Source organism: Mytilus edulis, chromosome 3, assembly GCF_963676685.1.
Source record: "Mytilus edulis chromosome 3, xbMytEdul2.2, whole genome shotgun sequence".
In the NCBI taxonomy this organism is placed as follows: domain Eukaryota; kingdom Metazoa; phylum Mollusca; class Bivalvia; order Mytilida; family Mytilidae; genus Mytilus; species Mytilus edulis.
The window spans coordinates 47,410,822-47,430,839 of record NC_092346.1 but is presented as its reverse complement, the minus strand read 5'-3'; the positions used below and the strand labels follow the sequence as shown (position 1 = coordinate 47,430,839).

Here is a 20,018-nt window from a genome sequence, read left to right as displayed (position 1 = left end):
ACTTTCAAATTAACTAAATACGTGGAGAAGGTTGGTGTTTGATAATATGTATACATAACAATATATTATTCTGCCTTGTATCACGATGAAATATAAAGTACTCCTCATTTTGAAAGAAAAAAATTTAAAAACACGTTGGAAATTTAAACCTGAAGTCATTAACTGTTACAATGAGGACATATTAAAGACAATAACGGATGAGAGAACAATACATACTCGGAATCAAATTTAATTCTTCGCTTAATGTGTATTCAGTTAAACTATCTGATACTCGGCATCTCAATCTGGCACCATCCATGCCTGATGAAAACTTTAAACCAAATGATAGAGTTTCTGTTGTGCTGCATTCATCCGAAGTATTTGATACTAGTACGGGATACTAAATCTATATTTGAATTGGATATTGGTTCAAAACTCGTGCCATTGTTATATGTTATATCTATTTCTAACTTTGCAGGAGGTTCACCAATAAGTCCTTCACATGTATGAATTCCAGACCCCCGATAATAATTTCCATCAGGGAAGACTAGGTCTATAACTTGGTCGACACTCAGAGTTACTGTGGGTTTTCCAGTTGGACCTGTAATAAAACTTCACTTTTTATGACCTATTTAAAATAAAACCTAACTGATTAAAATTACCATTTGAATGAACGCCTACTTACTAGAATATAACTTGTTTAAGAAATCTGCTTTGTTTATACACTTTTGATAATTGAAATACAAAGGTTTGCTTTATTATCTTCAAATTTAAAAAACCCGGATATTCTAAACAGATATTTTAAGCAATTAAAACCTAGTACAGTCAATATCATTATATACTATTATCGATAGTATTTAACGGTTCCTTATGCTATTTTGGATCTTTTTTGTAGTGCTTATTTTCGATCATACTACAGAAAAGTGTTCAGATGTCGACCAGGGTTAAACTCGGAGAAATGACACTGGTAATAACTACATAAAAAGCACATTATATATGCAGGTGCATGTATTGAAAAATGTAGTATACATGTACATGACAAAACATAACAATATAGAATCAGATAATTGCATTTAAATTTTCACAAAACACTAACGAAACCTTAACTTCCACCATCGAGGTAACAGCACACTCCGTAAGGTCAGATATTGAAATTAATTGTTGGAATTGACGTTCACACCACATGGACGAATCAACTTAATTTTAATTTATAAGCTAGATAAAAAAGTATATTTTGTAATAAAAGTTCTTTATCCATATTGTGACCGGTTTGTACCGGTCATTTTGGTTGTTTATTAGCTCTCTCTTATTTATTTCATATTCAGACTTATCAATCTTACATCGGATTTTTCCGGTAGTACATGTACTTGCTGTGTGTAAATATATTGATATAAAATCATTTATCTCTAGTTCTGTAGAATACTTTCCACTTAGCGGACATTATAACGGTACATGTATGAGTGTAATTTGTTAGTTATGGTTGTTTTTATCATGCATGTTTATAAAAGTGCTAAAAATTAGGTTTATAACATAGTCATTTTAACACCACCAACACCCCGATGGGCTAATGATTCAAAAATAATTTTATAAAGACATCATCCTATAATTAGCAATGAACAAATCCATATATTATAATAAATTTACATAACAGTCACTTACTTCTTATTTTCAGCAATACATTCTCTCCAATTATTTCATTCATTTCACCTGAACTATTACTGATCAAAGCAACCTTGTAAGAGCCGTCCATTGTACAAGTCACATTAATGAAAGTTATTATCAACTTTAATGTTGATGTACTTTCGACGTTTATGCTTATATCCTGATTTTCCTTAAATGTTATGAATATAGTTCCATTTTTATCAACCGAAACTCCGTATATCGTACTGCTAATCCCATTTTCATGAGATATTCCAATATATTCAAACTCCTCTGATTTTGTTATGGTACATTCTATAGTTACAGGTCCAGAATACAAGTCCGCCTCTACAGCATCTGTACAGTTTAATTCTGAAACAAGGTAAATGTAAACTTGTCATAAATAAAGGCAACATAGGTATACCGCTGCTCGAAAGTCATAAATCGATTGAGAGAAAACAAATTCGTGTCGCAAACTAAAACAAATCAAATATAAGAGGATAGCGACGAAACAACAGAAACACTAAAGTGCAACAAACAAACAAAAACGACATTGTAAAACACACAGAATTTGAACTATTAGATAACAATTACCTTTTTTCCTGACTTGTTGCAGGACATTTTAATAGAAAAAAAAATGGTGGGTTGAGCCTTGCTTTGTGGCTTTTAGCAGTTTAGGGTTTAGCAGTTGTTATAATGTCATTTTTGACATGAATATCAATAATGTGGTTGTTTTTATAAATTTCCTGTTTTCAAAACTTTGATTTTTCGAAAAACTAAGGATTGTCTTATTCCAGGCATAGATTACCTTAGCCGTACTTGGCACAACTTTTTGGAATTTTGGATCATCAATGCTCTTCAACTTCGTACTTGTTTGGCTTTATAAATATTTTGATTTGACCGTCACTGATGAGTATTATGTAGACGAAACGCGCGTCTGGCGTACTAAATTATAATCCTGGTACCTTTGATAACTATTTGCAATAATGTTTTGATATCTCACTCGTACGTCAAGCCTTCTGATGCACAAAACGTTAAACTACGTAAAACCGTAGTAATAAAATTGAAAATGGAAATGGGGAATGTGTCAAAGAGACAACAACCCGACCAAATAAAAAACAACAGCAGAGGGTCACCAACAGGTCTTCAATGTAGCGAGAAATTCCCGCACCAGGAGGCGTCCTTCAGCTGGCCCCTAAACAAATATATACTAGTCCAGTGATAATGAACGCCATACTAATTTCCAAATTGTACACAAGAAACCAAAATTAAAATAATACAAGACTAACAAAGGCCAGAGGATCCTGGACAGGCGCATAAATGCAGCGGGGTTAAACATGTTTGTGAGATCTCAACCCTCCCGGGCCCCTATACCTCTAGCCAATGTAGAAAAGTAAACGCATAACAATACGCGCATTAAAATTCAGTTCAAGAGAAGTCTGAGTCTGATGTCAGAAGATGTAACCAAAGAAAATAAACAAAATGATAATAATACATAAATAACAACAGACTACTAGCAGTTAACTGACATGCCAGCTCCAGACTTCAATTACTAGTAAACTGACTGAAAGATTATGATTTCATCATATGAACATCAGGCACAATCCTTCCCGTTAGGGGTTTAGTATCATACCATCATAAAATATATGAGAAGAACATAACCCGTATCATGCCAACCACTGGTTTTTGAATAAATGTGTTTAGTTGTTTTAAATAGACCACTTGATAAGAGAATTACAGGCGTAAACAATGATTAGAGATATACAAATAAATATGAATTAACCTTGACCGCAGATAATTGATAGCTTTTAATGACCGCTCTTATAAGAACGATCACAGACAATATACCATAATTACGAAAGTAGTTATTGTTGATATAAAGCCTGTAAACGTCCAGCAGGGAGTATTTCAAGATACCCAGTTTGATATTGTTGAAGTACTAAAAAAATATAAAACATGATAAAATAATTATTTTTATTACAAATATATTTGGGCTTAAGGGCAACACGTTATGTTACAGAAAACTTCCTTGGCGTCAGTGAATAAAAAGCGATGAATGTAAACTAACTGACGCCAACATTATACTTAACTATAAAAAAAAGATGGCGGCAGGGGCTAGTCGAAACATTTTACCAGTGTAGAAATTTTTGTGTTTATTTGGATTTCAACTGAAACATCTCACAGCAAACAAGTGCAGTATGTTTCCAGATGTTATTTGAAATAAATTCATCAACAAAAACTATATTTATTAATGGCAAGTAGTAAAAAAAAGAAAAATAAACGAAAACGAAAACAAACAGGATCGCCATTTTCAAACAAGAAGAAAAAGATGGCTGACAAAAAAAAATCAAAGAACTCAAAGAGTAAAGAACCCAGCTTGCTCCATACCTCAAACACCACAAACGAACCACCAAACATTGTATGGGACTTATCCAGGCTATCCGTTTACACCTTTTCAACACCTTTTCAACAACAATTGGCGCCTGCTATGATGTCTTCAATGCCACAATTAACACCATCACCATACCCATACACAAATCCAGACTGAAATAAATTTATGAGTGAAGTGACAAAAAGACTTAAAAAATTAGATATGCTAGAAAACATACTAAAAAGGGTTGTCTCCATGGAAACACACCGCATGAAAATAGACTGTGAAGTTTCTAACATGAAAGAACAAATAAAGACACATACTAACACTATCATTAACATTGATCAAGGGCTAAGTGAAATGTCAAACAGATTACGGAACATGGATGAACAAAATTACTTTCTATTTAAAGAAAACAGACAATTAAAAAAGAAGGTAATAGAACAACAGTCAAGATCAAAGAGGGAAAACTTGATATTTTAAGGTGTCCAAGATGATTACAATCCAGAAGAGGACACGGAAGCAATTCTAAAAGATTTTATTAAGAGTGAAATTCAAATAGATGAGGAAATAAACTTTCATGTCCATAGACTTAAACCAAAACAGGACAATATAGTCCAAGGGGCATAGTAGCTAAGTTTGAGCGACGTAAAGACAGGAATATAGTGCTTAGTGCTGCAATTCAAAAGCTGAAAAACAAAAGGCAATTTGTTGTCCATGAACAATATCCTATCGAAGTCATTGAGCATGTCACTTATATCATTATATTTTTTCTGCAGAAAAAAAAAACTGTTTTGTTCGTTTGTAGATTTTAAAAGTGCTTTTGATGTCGTCTGTCGAATGGGACTGTGGCAAAGTCATTGAGCGGAGGCGAGAACTAGTTCCCATACTGAAAGATGCCCGAACTAAAGGACACAAGGCAGTTCTAAAGGAAGATCGACTATATATAGATAAAACACTACTATCCTAGGACAGCCAGACAATATCCTCCACCCTCCACCCTCTGCTACAATGGACAAAAATGGTGAATAAGACAGATGTACAAGATGACAGAGTAGTGACATTGACAACAAAGATATTCATAAAAACAATTAATGTGTGAAAATGATCTTAATATATTTTACTTGAATGTGTGTGGTTTAAAATCTTAGTTGAAATTTAAAGAATTTACAGATAATATATTAAACTATGATATTTCAATATTTGTAGAAAGCAAACTTGATAATCTAGATGTTCTAGATGTCCCAAAAGGTTATACATATGTAACAAAAAATAGAAAAAAATGTGTAAAAAATCAGGTGGTATAGAAGTTATTTTCAAAAAAAGCTTAGAAACAAGTTTAATATTTTTATCAAGAGAAAGTCAATTTGTACAGTGGATGAAAGTAGCAAAAAGCATTTTTGGTCTGCAAAATGGTATTATAGGCTGTATTTATATACCACCTGGAGGTTCGAAATATTCACATTTAGAAGCTTTTGATGAAATCGAGAATGAATTGATGTCTCTTAAGAACGTATCAGATGTACATACGGCTCTTATTGGCGATTTTAATGCCAAGACAGGCATTTTGAATGATTTTGTATTAGCTGATGAAACTCTATTAGATCTATTTCACTTAGACACTGACAACGAAATTATTTCATATATATGTTAGATTATGAAAATCTTAAGTCTTATAATACTCCATTACAAAGAGTGACACAGTGTAGTTGTCAACCTAATACTTATGGGTATAAATTGCTAAATTGCTGTAAAAAAATAAATACACCTATCTCCGGCCAAGCTTAGCGAAAGGTCGTGGGACATAATCAGTCAAACAAACTTTATTAGATTAACTCTTTAAGGAACAATCGTTTTCATTGGTCAATTCAAACCTTCGACCTCACACCTGCGAAAATAGAACACACGTACTATAACGTTGAATGGACTGATCAATATTCACGTAGCTGGTCAAGGTCGTTTAAAGCTTCCATCGTCGTATTTGCGTACATGATTATGTTCTTGATTATGCAATCACAATTCTAGCTTTTATAAATGTGCATGTGAAATTCATTGGTTTTATAATTTTCTGCAATTGATAGTAAAATTTTAAACTTTAAAATCTTAACAGTTTTCACATCGAAATGTTTAATTCAAATTGTTCTCTGGATCAAGGGACGACATCAAAAGTTCAATGAAAAACTAAAAAAAACTCAATCCACATATTGTTTTCATTGACTCCCCCCTCCCCTCCCCCCCCAAGTTGCTCATGATCCTTCCTTTTCTTTCACTCAATGGACTCGATGAATTAGCGTTCTACTTGAAAAATGAAACCGTACTTTTCTACAAACACTTTTCATATTCTTTGACAAGTTTTAGATATTCGACACAGGATAGGGCTTTTTTTCTGATTCCGTTCACTTGAGAAAAAAAATCCGAAATTGTAAGTAAATTCATAATATGTAACCAACCATGTTTGTTAAAAAAACCGCACATGGCAAACCATGGCACAGGGGAATTAAATGTAGTTTATAAACTCCAACGATATACTTTATGAGGTATTTCTATTCTCGGATGAAAAACGAACGTAAATTGTAATTAATAATTGTAAATATGTACATGTAAATAGAAACAATCAGTTTTAAAAAAAGTGTTTATTCCTAGAATTTTTTGATAAAAAAAGGTGAGTTTCTTCTTGTACATGCATTTAGTCATCCTTAATTTCTTGATATTTTGTTTATCAGTTTATCATACATGTTTCGTTTTGTATTTCATTTTAAATACGAATACATACTACATGTACTTTAGCGAATAGTTCAACAATGTTATGCAGCTCTATTCTTACAGTATAAAATAAAAAAAAAATAAATGTTCATCCATTTAAAATCGAAAACAGTACATTTATATCTAAAAAAAGAAGATGTGGTATGATTACCCTTCTGATCCGGTGGGCGTCCGTTTTTTACGGATGTGTTCATAAAAAGTGGACAAATCTTAACTACGGGATAATACCTTGTATACTATAAATACATATATAAAAGAAGATGTGGTATGATTGCCAATGAGACAACTCTCCACAAGAGAACAAAATAACACAGAAATTAACAATTGTAATAGATCACCGTACGGCTTTCAATAATGAGCAAAGCCCATACCGCAAAGTCAGCCATAAAAGGCCCCGAAATGACAATTCAAACGAGAATTGTTCCTTGTAAACTACGACATTTCTCACAAGTATTAATTTATTATTTTGTTCAACACATGCAAAAGCACTGAATAATCTTCGCCGATGTAACTTTTTAATTTATTACAACAACATGCCTTCACTGAATTCATTCAGGTGCACAAATGATACGATTAAAGTTATTTTGTTTCTATTTTGGGGGACAATTTCCTCCGTTTATGGTACGCTTAGCTACTGTGTATATGTTTTATAGCATGAAAATAATAAAAGAGGAATGTCAGTGCAACCCATCATTAATTACTGTAATGGATCAGTATTATGAGATACTTATTATAAGTGACTACGACATTGTTAGGATTATAACCTATCGTCAGTATGACAGAAATTAAAAGTGTTTCATATATTCATCCGTATAAAAGCGGCCCATGCATTATTAGTTACATAGTGTGCTAGTGACCTAATACGGTATATATGGGGTCAGTAAATTCCATATGGGGTGAGAGCGACGCTCGAATCCCCATATGGAATTTACTGACCCCATATATACCGTATTAGGTCACTAGCACACTATGTAACGAATTTATCTTACCGACTATCTTAACGTGTGAAATTAAGACTAGTGATTCTCAAAATGAGCAAGTCTTCAATACTGTTAGCATTAATAAAATACCTCCATTGATGCCAACAATAACGATTTGTACGGTTAAATGTATTTTATGAATTTATTTCAATATTAATCATCAATTTCTTCGTCTGTTGGAACTTTTAAGATTTTTTTCTTAGTACCGTTTTGTTTTTTATAAAGGGACATAACACCATTACTAACCGTGTATGAAATAAGCCCCGCCCCCTTCTTATCTAATATGGAATATAAAGGGACGTAACTCCACTACTAACCGTGTATGAGATAAGCCCCGCCTCCCTACTAACCTAATATCAAATATACACGGTTTGCACGCGGACGCTTTTAACCAATCATATTCCTGGAAATGTATAGGAGGTAAGATAATTGATTTTATCCTTATATTTCTCATTATGCGGTACACGATAATTGAGTTGCTGCATGCATAAAGAACTTAGAATATTACTTAATATAAAATATCAGTATAATATTTCGACCCCACTGTTTGAAGTTAATAAAAGATTTATTTAATTCTTTTGACCACAGGTTTGTAAATTAATAGTAGTGTGCCCAATCAAAATTTTTTATCGATTTGCCTTAACGGAATAACACAGGGCTATATTTTATATCGTTGGAAAGAGGAAAACAAGCCTCATCGAAATAGCGTTTCGTCGTATTCTGCCGTGGTCACGTTTTTTTTTTAAATCAGGGTCAAAGGTCAAAGCAAAAATTCAAGAAAAATGCACAGTCACATTTAGATAGCTCGTTTCTCCTTCATATATGCGTTTGGAGCAAAATAAAAAGAACTAATTTATAGGAAAATATCTGTTGTATCTGCATTTTGAACTTATTTTATATTTTTAACGCCAAAAATGACTTTAGATTGACTTTTTTGTATATGGGGTGCAAATTTGAAATTTTTAAATAACTGTTAAATAACAGTGACCTTGACCTATTTCAATTTCTAAATTTGATTGTTTAGTATTCAATTCGATACAAGTAAGATCTAAAGATGTTTTTTTAGATCTTAACTTTAATCATTGGTCGAAAAAAATGTCTTTTTCACGTCTTTTGATAGTCAGGAGTTCGTCAATTTCTAGGTAAAAATCAAATTTCTGTTAATGGGTGTGAAAGAGTATATATAAATGAGTTTTTTTTTCGAAAATTAACGTCGGACTTGGTTGAATACCAAGCTCTGTGTATAGCTTTGCTTTACAGAATTAAAAAATAGTGCAAACAGAGAAAAAAAAGGGGGGGGTAAAGTTATGAAAACAAAACATGTATTAAAAATAGGTAAAACACCCCATCCTACATATTAAATGACTAAATGAGCAACAATTGGCTATATTGTTTACAAGTATTCCAAAAATATAGTTTGGGAGAGGGTTATGTACAGCACTGATGTATTTTTACAAACAATTGCAAACAAAAAAGGCGTGAGAAAGCAAAGGAACATTAAAAACTTATAAAATGAAGACAAGCAGACAACAGCATGGCAAAAACACGAAAAAGAAAAACAAATAGAAATAGAAAATTATGATCGAGGCTAGTATTACCTACTACATTATATGGTCTCATGTAGTTTAATCCCACGAACCAAGCCAAGGGCAGAGAACATATGGCAAGTTTTTTATTATTATTATTTTTTAACATATTTTTCGGAATCCCCAGTAGATAGATTATTACTATATTTCCCACGATTTCAAAATTGAGTATATATTTTACCGGTATTTATTGTTATGAAAATAATATGGACTGCTTAATTTTCATTCAATAGCTAACAATGATTTGTAAGGTACATACAGAAAAATTAAATCGTATACATCGTCATCTTCGTCGTAATCAATGTTTCTAACTGCAACCAGACGAGTATTTACATTTTGTGTCATTTGCCTGACATGGGCATAAATATATATACAGGATAGATTTTGTTCGGAGCAAATGGCACCCTTTGAAACACAGATTTCCCTTACAAGTACAAACTAAATCTTGCAGAAATTCGGATGACATATGACCTTCGAGGTAGATAGGAACAATTAATTCTTCTTTTCCCATTCGAACTAAAGAGGAGAATGTTGGGGTAGTTTTGCTATATGGGAAGACATCAAATGTATGTCTTGAGTGAAGCTCTTATTATATATTGTTTAAAAGTAGATTCATAAGGAGGAAGTTTGACAAGGGAGAAATTTTAAATTGTAGCCAATTTTACGCTCAATTTGTTTAGGTCACGGTGATCAATTTATAGTTTTGACTTGAGATCATTCAACCTGACAACAAGATCTCGAGCTGCATCTATAGATTCATCGATGTCACAATTAGATAGGTTTGACAAATCGGTGAACTCATCTGGATTGTCCTTCAAGACTAAGAAGCAGTGCGCTTACTGATCCTAAACAGGGCCGATTACGTTGTATCGCATCATGTTACAGCATGTGCGGCTGGTAGAACGTTACAGATGGCAATCTGAGACTTTGACATATTTCGTGGACATGTATATAGCGGCGCAAATCTTGTATACAAGTAAAAGTGCCTCTTTGAAACCATAGCTCATGCGTATGCTGCATGGAGGGGATGTAGGGAACGCATAATGTTAGAACATTTGTATCTTGTGACTTTTTTATTATCCTACCCTTGATTCCTTTCACAACGAACTATTGAACAGCATGTGAAATCATGAGAGTATTTACTTCATTGGGCGTACAAAATAATTCTTTTAAAGTTAAAACCTGATTTAGGGTCATTGGAAGTGCTAGCTAAACTATGGCTTCCTCATGTATCATAGTAACTGTTGATCTACCATGCTGCTGAACAATCGATTCGCCAAGAAATCTGAGTAAGGCCTGCTAAATCTCACTGACTCAAAGAAACTTTTTCCAGTCAGGAAGTTGACGACTTCTATATATGAGCTGAAACACTTTAACAGACGAACAAGAACTTGATTCAGCTTTAAAATAACTGCAGTTGTGTCTGCTAGTGTAAGATTTATAGCAAGAATGGTGCCGGGTACAACATTTTGAAATCATCAGAAGAAAGATGGTCTATGTCTGACGCATCATGCATGCAATAAACTAAACTCTTTCCGTGCTCCCATAGCCTCGATAAAGATTTTGTTTGTGCTTATTCCTTGCATATTAATAAGCAATTCAGTAGAGAACCCTAATATATAACACACTTATCCCATTGAAATTTCATTCATACTTCGTGTCGGCATGCGCGTAGCTACGTTTACGTCAAAACGCCCGGGCGTACACTTGAATTTTGAAAATAAAACAAATAATCTACAAAGAATATGTAAAAAAAATGTGGCCAATATAAAAATACGAAAAAAGTTTATATGTGCATATATAATGTGCCATATAACAGTTTTTGATTTATATCTTGTATTAAATCCTGGAATTTTCAGATGAATCGGATAACCGTTTGTTAGGTTGCTGCCCCTCAATTGGTAATTTTAAGTAAATTTTGCCGTTTTTTGTTATTATCTTGAATATTATTATAGATAGAGATAAATTGTAAACAGCAATAATGTACAGCAACGTAAGACCTATAAAAAAGCCAAACACGACCAAAATGGTCAATTGAACTCCTAAGGAGTTATTGCCCTTTATAGTTTTTTTTAACAATTTTAATAAAATTTGTAAATTTTCACAAGCATTTTCCACTGAAACTACTGGGCATTGTTCATTATAAATAGAGATAATTGTAAGCAGCAATAATGTTTAGTAAAGTAAGATCTACAAACTCATCACCATCACCAAAACACAATTTTGTCATGAATCCATCTGTGTCCTTTGTTTAATATTCACATAGACCAAAGCGAGCGACACATACTTTTTAGAGCCTCTAGTTTAAAGACAAAATGAAATTTTGGATGTTTTTGGTATTTAGTGGTTCAATTTTGTTCCAGTCTGATATTTGTGTGCAGAGTTGTGGTCTTTGGTCATAGGAAATTCACCTAGATAGTCAGAATTCAACAAGTTTTTATGCCCCACCTACGATAGAAGAGGGGCATTATGTTTTCTGGTCTGTGCCTCCGTTCGTCTGTGCGTCTTTTGTAATATCTTAACTAAATTAAGCATGACTTTTCTCAAAATCGTAATAATTAAAATCGCATTTAATTTAAAATGACAAAATCGCAATAATAAATGAACGCAATAATTTCTGAATTTACAGTAAAGTTTTTGGTCAAGGTAGTTTTTGAAGAAGTTGAAGTCCAATCAACTTGAAACTTAGTACACATGTTCCCCATGATATGATCTTTCTAATTTTAATGCCAAATTATAGTTTTGACCCCAATTTCATGGTCCACTGAACATAAAAAAAAGATAGTGCGAAGTTCAGGTTAAAGTTTTTGGTCAAGGTAGTTTTTGATGAAGTTAAATTTACATCAACTGGAAACTTAGTACACATGTTCCCTATGATATGATCTTTCTAATTATAATTCCAAATTATAATTTTGACCCCAATTTCACGGTCCACTGAACATAGAAAATGATAGTGCGAGTGGGGCATCCGTGTACTATGGACACATTCTTGTTTCATTATGCTTGAAGATTTTGTCTCGATATTTTTATGTTGTTTACACCATGACAAATTATAGATCAAGTTAAATTTTCGTTTCATTACAATGAATTTGTATCGGGTTGGGGACTATGTATTACCATGACCACCGTGTAGAACGCAACATGCGGGGTGTCGGCTATGTTTGACATGGGGTGGCAATTTTGAAGCGACGAAAAGTAAGAAGGTAAGTTCAAGCATCAAAATTTCTTATTTCTAGAACTCTCAGTACCATATAATGTATTGCACGGAAGGAACCGCAACATAATCTATTTCCTGAAAGCAGAAGCAGTCGTTTTCAGCGCTCAGTTTTCTCAAACACCTCGCCCTAGTTTTCCGTGTTGCAGATTTTGAGGCTTTATATGCAAATTTCGGTATAAAAAACTACTTTACACAGCCATCCCCCGTATCATTTATATAGAATTGTATTCCTCTCATTGACTTATACCAAATACCAGTTTCTTAGTTAAAATTAATTGGTTTTAAAACTGTTATTCATCAAAATATAAAGTGTCGCTCGGGGTGTCAGATTTTGCGTCGCAAGGGGTAGAGGCTTGTCATAAAAAAAAGAATACATATTTGCTTGTAAATTAGTCTTCATATGATACATTTTATTTCAAGCACATCTACTTTACCATGACAAAACAAGGTTTTTCATTTTGCCTGTTTTTGGTCTTATAAAATATATGCTTTTGATTTCATTCACATCTACTTTACCATGACAAAATAAGGGTTTTTCATTTTGCCAGTTTTTAATCTTATGAAACATGTGCTTTTGATTTCATTCATTGTAAAAAAAAACTGGCTTAAAATATTTAGTTTTCAAGCTGGTAAACGATTTCTTTTCCTTTTCAGTCACTATCATGGTAAAAAAAAAGTCAAGGCTATGGCTCGATAAACCAAAACATCACAAAATAGTCCTCAATATAAGATGTGCCTAAAGTCTCCACCAGCCAAAATGCATCATAGTTCATCACCAGGTTCATCTAAAAAGCATTCGTGCACGCCGCAAAAATCCATTACTCCTAAAAGAATTAGAACACTCCATCCAATGAAACACTCACCGGCATCTTTTTCAGCGAATGACAACACAACTTCAAGTAATCCTGAAGACGATGATACTACAATTGTCAATGAGAAAATAACGACTTGTACACAATATACAACGGAACAGGTTTACAAGAAAAAAATGATTCAAGACAGTTATTTCGTTCGTAATCGCCCAGCTAGAACTATCCGTTTTCTGTTACACATTTATCATATCATATCTACTTTGAAGGTCTACTCTGACTATATACATATCTCTAAACGAACCGGAATTGAATAAAATTTGAAGAATTTGATGTAACCTGTGTTTTTCTAGGTTGAATTTCTGTTACATTTCTGTTCCTATTTGTGTAAGTGTGTTTGAATTAAAAAGTATCAGATAGAGATCGATTTATAAGAAAATGTATAATTCTTTTTTTTATGACAAGCCTCTACCCCTTGCGACGCAAAATCTGACACCCCGGGCGACACTTTATATTTTGATGAATAACAGTTTTAAAACCAATTAATTTTAACTAAGAAACTGGTATTTGGTATAAGTCAATGAGAGGAATACAATTCTATATAAATGATACGGTGGGTAGCTGTGTAAAGTAGTTTTTATACCGAAATTTGCATATAAAGCCTCAAAATCTGCAACACGGAAAACTAGGGCGAGGTGTTTGAGAAAACTGAGCACTGAAAACGACTGCTTCTGCTTTCAGGAAATAGATTATGTTGCGGTTCCTTCCGTGCAATACATTATATGGTACTGAGAGTTCTATAAATAAGAAATTTTGATGCTTGAACTTACCTTCTTACTTTTTCGTCGCTTCAAAATTACCACCCCATGTCAAACATAGCCGACACCCCGCAAGTGGCGTTCTACACGGTGATGACGTTACGCACGGTATTCGGTCTATGTTTCATTTGACCATTTCTTGATGCATAAGTATGACAAAAACAAATCAAATCTACGCATTATTGAATAGTAACAGACATTAAATTAAACCTGATTTTAATAAATTTAATGTTATGTCTCATTATATGATTAAACAATAATTGTGTGTTCATAATTTGCCGTATTTGCCGTGTAAGACGTAACAACAAGCGTCAACCTTCCAAATATAAACGAAGAAAAAATACTAACTACTGAATGGATTTCGATAAAATTTGTACAGATGGGATATGATAGAATGAAATTCAAAACAGTGTAGCTGTGGCCATTGATTGACACATTAAAATCATCCATTGACTGGGACAATTTACGTGAACGTTTGTCTGTAACGACCACTGTTCACGACGTAGCTACGATAGACATTTAAACTGTGGGGTCACCAAAGGTTTCTTAACGCCTTTAATTATAAAATAATTCGAAAAATTAATCAGGAATAACCTTTGTGTTTTGATTTATATAATTGATATAAATCAAAATACCGTGTTGTTTCTGATTAATTTTTCGAATTACTTTATTTAGGTGTTGAGAACCTTTGGTGACCCCATAGTTTAAGTGTCTTTAAAAAGTACATAGTGAGCATTGGTCGTTACATACAAACGTTCACCTAAATTGACCCAGTCAATGGATGATTTTAATGTGTCAATCAATGGCCACAGCTACACTGTTTTGAATTTCATTCTATGATCATATTTATTATGTTAAACGGTCACGATAAATATCCTGTCAGTTCGCAATCTAGCAACCATTTTCAAAATTCCATATAGCTGTAAGATTTGAAAATTCGAGTACACAAAAATGAAAGCTAACACTTCAATATTATAATATTTTTATATAAATAATAGGAAAGGTTCGCCACCTCTACATAAATATGTGATTTTATTGAATTTTACAAATATATTTTTATTTTTAACATAGCTTTTTCCATTTTTTTTTTCCAGTATTTTCAGTGTCTCCCGTAAATGTTACCATAGAGCCATTGTTCAAGATTTTTGAGTACGATGATACTTTAGGGTATTTTAGATTTGTGACAGACAAATGAACTATGCAAACAAATGTTATTACTGAAATGTGATTTTTTTTTAAAGATTTGTTTAAGCAATCAAGGTTAAGGACACGCCAAATTTTTCATCAATTTCCAACAAGTAAGAAGGTATCATTTGCCGAGCATCATTTTCTTGCATTTTGTAGATCAATATATAAGCTTCATGAAATATTACATTTTATTGAAAATAAAACATGATCTTACAAGATTTAAGCCTTTAAAAATATACAAATTTTGTAGAATCGGCCCTTTTTCAAAACAATGCAATATCAACCTGTCAGAAGGGGTATTGAGAAATGTCACAACTTTTTGAATTATCCTAATTTCCTTTCATTTTAAGTTGTTTTTTAAGATATTTGTTAAAACAAAAAACAAATCAGGTCAAAATACCCTAAAATAGGCTTAAAATTGCCTTTTGTTAGTACTGAAATGGACAATTACCGAATGTTCGGTATGTATCCCACAAATAATGGCTGAATATTTTTACAAAATATTTTGCACAAATAGTTATTACATATAAGGTATCTAAAATACAAAATATCAGTCTGATTGGAATATTTTGGATTTGGACCATTTTGCATGGTTTTATCACAGACTGGCTCTTAAATTACATGCCAGAAATGTACGTTTTAATACCTGATGTCTGTCTGGAGACCAATATAAAACCGTTTGTCTTCTCTTTCAAACATTTTACGTATGTTTGGTCTAAAGGGTTGATGGAAGGCGTGATATGCTAATTAATACAATAATAAACGGCTCTCATACAAGAACACGTATCCCGATTGCAACGGAGGTATTGAAGCCAAATTTGACATCTGAAAGTCGTTCCTGTCCTCATAAATAACAAAAGGAAATTTCATATTTTCGTTTTACATTGCAAGACGCGTCAACCAATTTAACGCATTTTTCGTCGCATTTATTAATATCACACTCCGTTCAGTGTGATATATGACGTCATGAAGAAACAAACTAAATAACCAGCAATAACCATAAATGACAAGCTTATACCTGCAAATATGTGAATATGTGTATATGTGTATTACACAAAAAGAGGCGCATAATACAAAGTTTTAATCATCCTAATATAGCGATGAAAAGATTTATTGATACACATTTTCCAGTTGTATGTCAAGATTTTTTACTGTACCTGATGATATTTCCTGAGAGTGTGTTGGTGTCGTGAGCAAAGCAGCCGAATTTGTAGTGGTATATGTTGACGGTTCCGTACTGCGTATTGTTGTTTCAAAAGTAACAGATATAGTCGTTGACGAATTTGTTTTGTTTGATATTGATGGCAAGAAAGAAGATGCATTTTCGTCTGAAAAATATTCATATAAAGTATCCATTCATTTTCTTTACTTTTAAATTGTTTTATTAGAACAGACGTGTTAGGAATATAGATTAACACTCAACTGACGATTCTCCATTTAAAATTCTAGTAGTATAAGTTTCAGGACTAGTGTCCTTTTTGAACATTCTACGTGTTTGACACGAAATAGGCGTAAAGCTTTGATAAGGAATCATGGGGTCGATGAGGCACCTAAAAAGAAGAAGATGGAACTTGGGAAAGAGGGGGTAAAATATAGGCCTATGTTTTATAAGTTATTCTACCAACTTTCGCCTTTGAATGTGGAATGTGTAGAGAAGAAAGGCAGAAGCTGTGAAATAAGGAAACATTCCAACTGTGTCCCTTTTTATGAGATTGCGTTTCCATAAATTTCTTTACAATTTACAAAGCAAACTTTACTTTAACCGTACTTTAACCTATAATGGTTTACTTTTTAAATTGTTATTTGTATGGAGAGTTGTCTCATTGGCACTCACACCACATCTTCCTATATCTTAATAAAGTATTTTTTAATTTACTATTGAAATATTGAAGTTTGAATCATTATTTTTGAATAGATTGATTATGCATAGAAAACAAGTTATATTATGAAGTATTTCATTTAAAAAAAACTCTTCTATTTTTTTAAAACTCCCTTGTTATATTTAAAGAATGACTGTAATACTTTTTCTATCTCTAAAGAAATAACATTAAAAATGTGATGCACACTGAATAACCACCGAGCGGTTGTTTTTAAAGTGTGCACCACATTTTTATGTTATTTCGAAAAGACTGATAAACATATTACGGTTATTTCTTATAATTTAATTCTAAATTTAATTTTTAAACAGGAATAAAAAGTGAAAAACGTTGATGACGTCAAGGTCACGTTACTAAATTATCTCTATGAGCTGATACACAAAACGACGTTCGGATAGCCAATCAGAAGACGCGTTGCATCCACAATTAAATTATTTGTGTTAACATGATTTTTTAAAAACTTGTTTAGTTAAAATTCCAATGAAAATAGATTGACATCCCAACAAACAAACAATCCCTAACTTATAATTGTACCATGATCTCCTTTAACAATAAATTCTTTAGATGTTGTCTTTTATATATCTGAATTCGTTTTTAGAGGATTATACAAAAGCTTGTGTTCATTAAGGAATGACTGTAATATTTTTACTGTCTATGAAAAAATAACATAAAAAATATGGTACTCACTGAATAACCCGCGCAGCGAGTTATTTAAAGTGTGAACCACATTTTATGTTATTTCGAATAGACAGAACCAGTATTACAGTCAGTTCTTATAGTTTAATTCTAAATTTCATTTTAAACCAGAGTAAACTATGAAAAAACGTTGACGACGTCAGGGTCACAGGACAAAATTATGTCTATGAGCTGATAAACATAACAACGTCAGTCAATCAGAAGAAGCGTTACATCCAAAATCATATTATCAGCATATAAGTGATAGGTTTTGTTATTTCGTCTGACTCATTGTTATAGTGAAAGGACGCCCTACATATTAATGAAGCCCTACATTGTCAAACCTTGTCGTTAATGTTTTGTATTGGTTGGTTTCTGTCTCACGCCTAATCAACAATACTAACTGCTTTTGGGGAATACACAAATGCCTATTCACCGATTTAAAAGTAATACCGCGTCACCTAGTTTTGTTGTTAAATTGTTCTTGATGTAGTTAAGTTGATCTTCCGCAACATTTCGGTGACGTATTTGAAAAAAAGCAACGAATCACTTTTCCCTTTTAATTTGGTACGAATGTACTTTTGTTGGAAAATATTAATGACTTTTTTTAAAATCAAGAGTATCCTTAAAGTTTGAAATACCTAGACCAATATTTACTGAATCATAGATGCAATTGAAGTTTCGAACATACAACTTAAAATAGACAGACCTTTGCTGATATTTCTCAGAATTAAAAAATAAGCTCCAACGCCAAGGCCAGTCATGATAATAAATGTAATCATAACAAAAGCAACAATTTTGCCAGGTGAGCAACGTGAACTCTTCAGTGCCTTTTCTGTTTCTTTCTCCGGACTGTTTAGTGGTCCTTCGACCTATAAATAAAATCGTCTTTATATTACACACATATATATATATATACACAGCGTATATACCAAAAGATGGAGAACATACATTACGACAATGAATTATGTTTTTTAGTTAAACATAGCCATGTATAAATATATTCATTTGTTAATTAATGAGAATGAATTGGAAAACGTAAAGTGAAATTTAGAAAATTAATATGAATTTTTCATTAAAAATTAATTTTTCAGTTTAACAAACCTATCGCCATTATTTTTGCCATTATGTCACTTACATACTTTATTTGAGGAAAATTTAATTTCACTTCTTGCTGCTTTATATTGGAATCTGCTATAACTGAATATGGACAGTTATCAAGATCACTGAATTCCTTATTGTTTCCACAGTGATCTCCCTTTTTATTGGAATCTGCTATAACTGAATATGGACAGTTATCAAGATCACTGAATTCCTTATTGTTTCCACAGTGATCTTCCTTTTTATTGGAATCTGCTATAACTGAATATGGACAGTTATCAAGATCACTGAATTCCTTATTGTTTCCACAGTGATCTCCCTTTTTCTTGTTTTCCCCGGAGTGAAGCCAACTATGAGGTTCACCTGGTTCCTTATTAGATGACAAATTACTTTTTATGGACCCCTGAACTATCAAGTAATCATGGTTAGAAGATATTCTATTTCCGTTTTCGTTTATCGGTTGTATGTATCCATTTAAATCTGACTGTTTCCCACAACATTCTGGAGGAGAAGAATACGCTTGATTGTATGAACTGTTTCCGAATGCACCAACATTTAGTTTTTCAAAACTTATCTTTTCATTTGGGGGTTCCATTTGATGTATAAGAAGATGTTGTTTGAATGTCAATGAGAAAGACAACTACGAATGCAAGTCACAATTTGTAAAAGTAGAAACTGTTATAGTATAAATGCAGTACGTGTTCAATATATTCACATGACATTCGAGTCTTTTATATGATACAAGGACCAAGAACTCGCGGTATTATGTAATAACTAAACACTTCACAATTGAAATGAAGAAGAATGGGTACTATAACTTTATTTAGAGGTCTGACTAAATATTTGCTAAGGTATATTTTTTCTTTATATGGCTATAAATCATCATAGTGCAAATCATTCTTATATGTATCATTTGATCATTTAAAACCGGATAAAAATCAAGTATCAACTTCAAAGTATTGATTTTTTTATCGTATGTCATGTGAAAAAGAAATGGACCGAATTGAGCTAAAAAT

General features: G+C 32.6%; 3 protein-coding genes across 3 annotated transcripts in view; all 3 read right to left on the bottom strand.

The window, feature by feature from the left end:
* The window catches only part of LOC139516660 (uncharacterized), a 43,616-nt gene extending 26,944 nt beyond the window's left edge, over nucleotides 1-16,672 (bottom strand). Inside the window, exons 1-3 of the mRNA XM_071306883.1 lie at nucleotides 16,507-16,672; nucleotides 1,639-1,989; nucleotides 217-580 (exon numbers count right to left, since the gene is read on the bottom strand). Of these exons, the coding sequence (XP_071162984.1) occupies nucleotides 217-298 (82 nt within the window). The 5' untranslated portion in view covers nucleotides 299-580; nucleotides 1,639-1,989; nucleotides 16,507-16,672. The remainder of the gene's footprint in view (nucleotides 1-216; nucleotides 581-1,638; nucleotides 1,990-16,506) is intronic.
* The window catches only part of LOC139516659 (uncharacterized), a 117,558-nt gene that overhangs the window by 72,035 nt on the left and 25,505 nt on the right, over nucleotides 1-20,018 (bottom strand). The gene's annotated exons all lie outside the window — the stretch shown is intronic.
* Nucleotides 348-19,666, bottom strand: LOC139518162 (uncharacterized). The gene is made up of 4 exons (XM_071309855.1): nucleotides 19,040-19,666; nucleotides 18,611-18,773; nucleotides 1,639-1,989; nucleotides 348-580 (listed from the first exon to the last, which is right to left on the bottom strand). The coding sequence occupies exons 1-4, from the start codon at nucleotides 19,595-19,597 to the stop codon at nucleotides 348-350; spliced, it is 1,305 nt and encodes a 434-aa protein (XP_071165956.1). The 5' UTR covers nucleotides 19,598-19,666.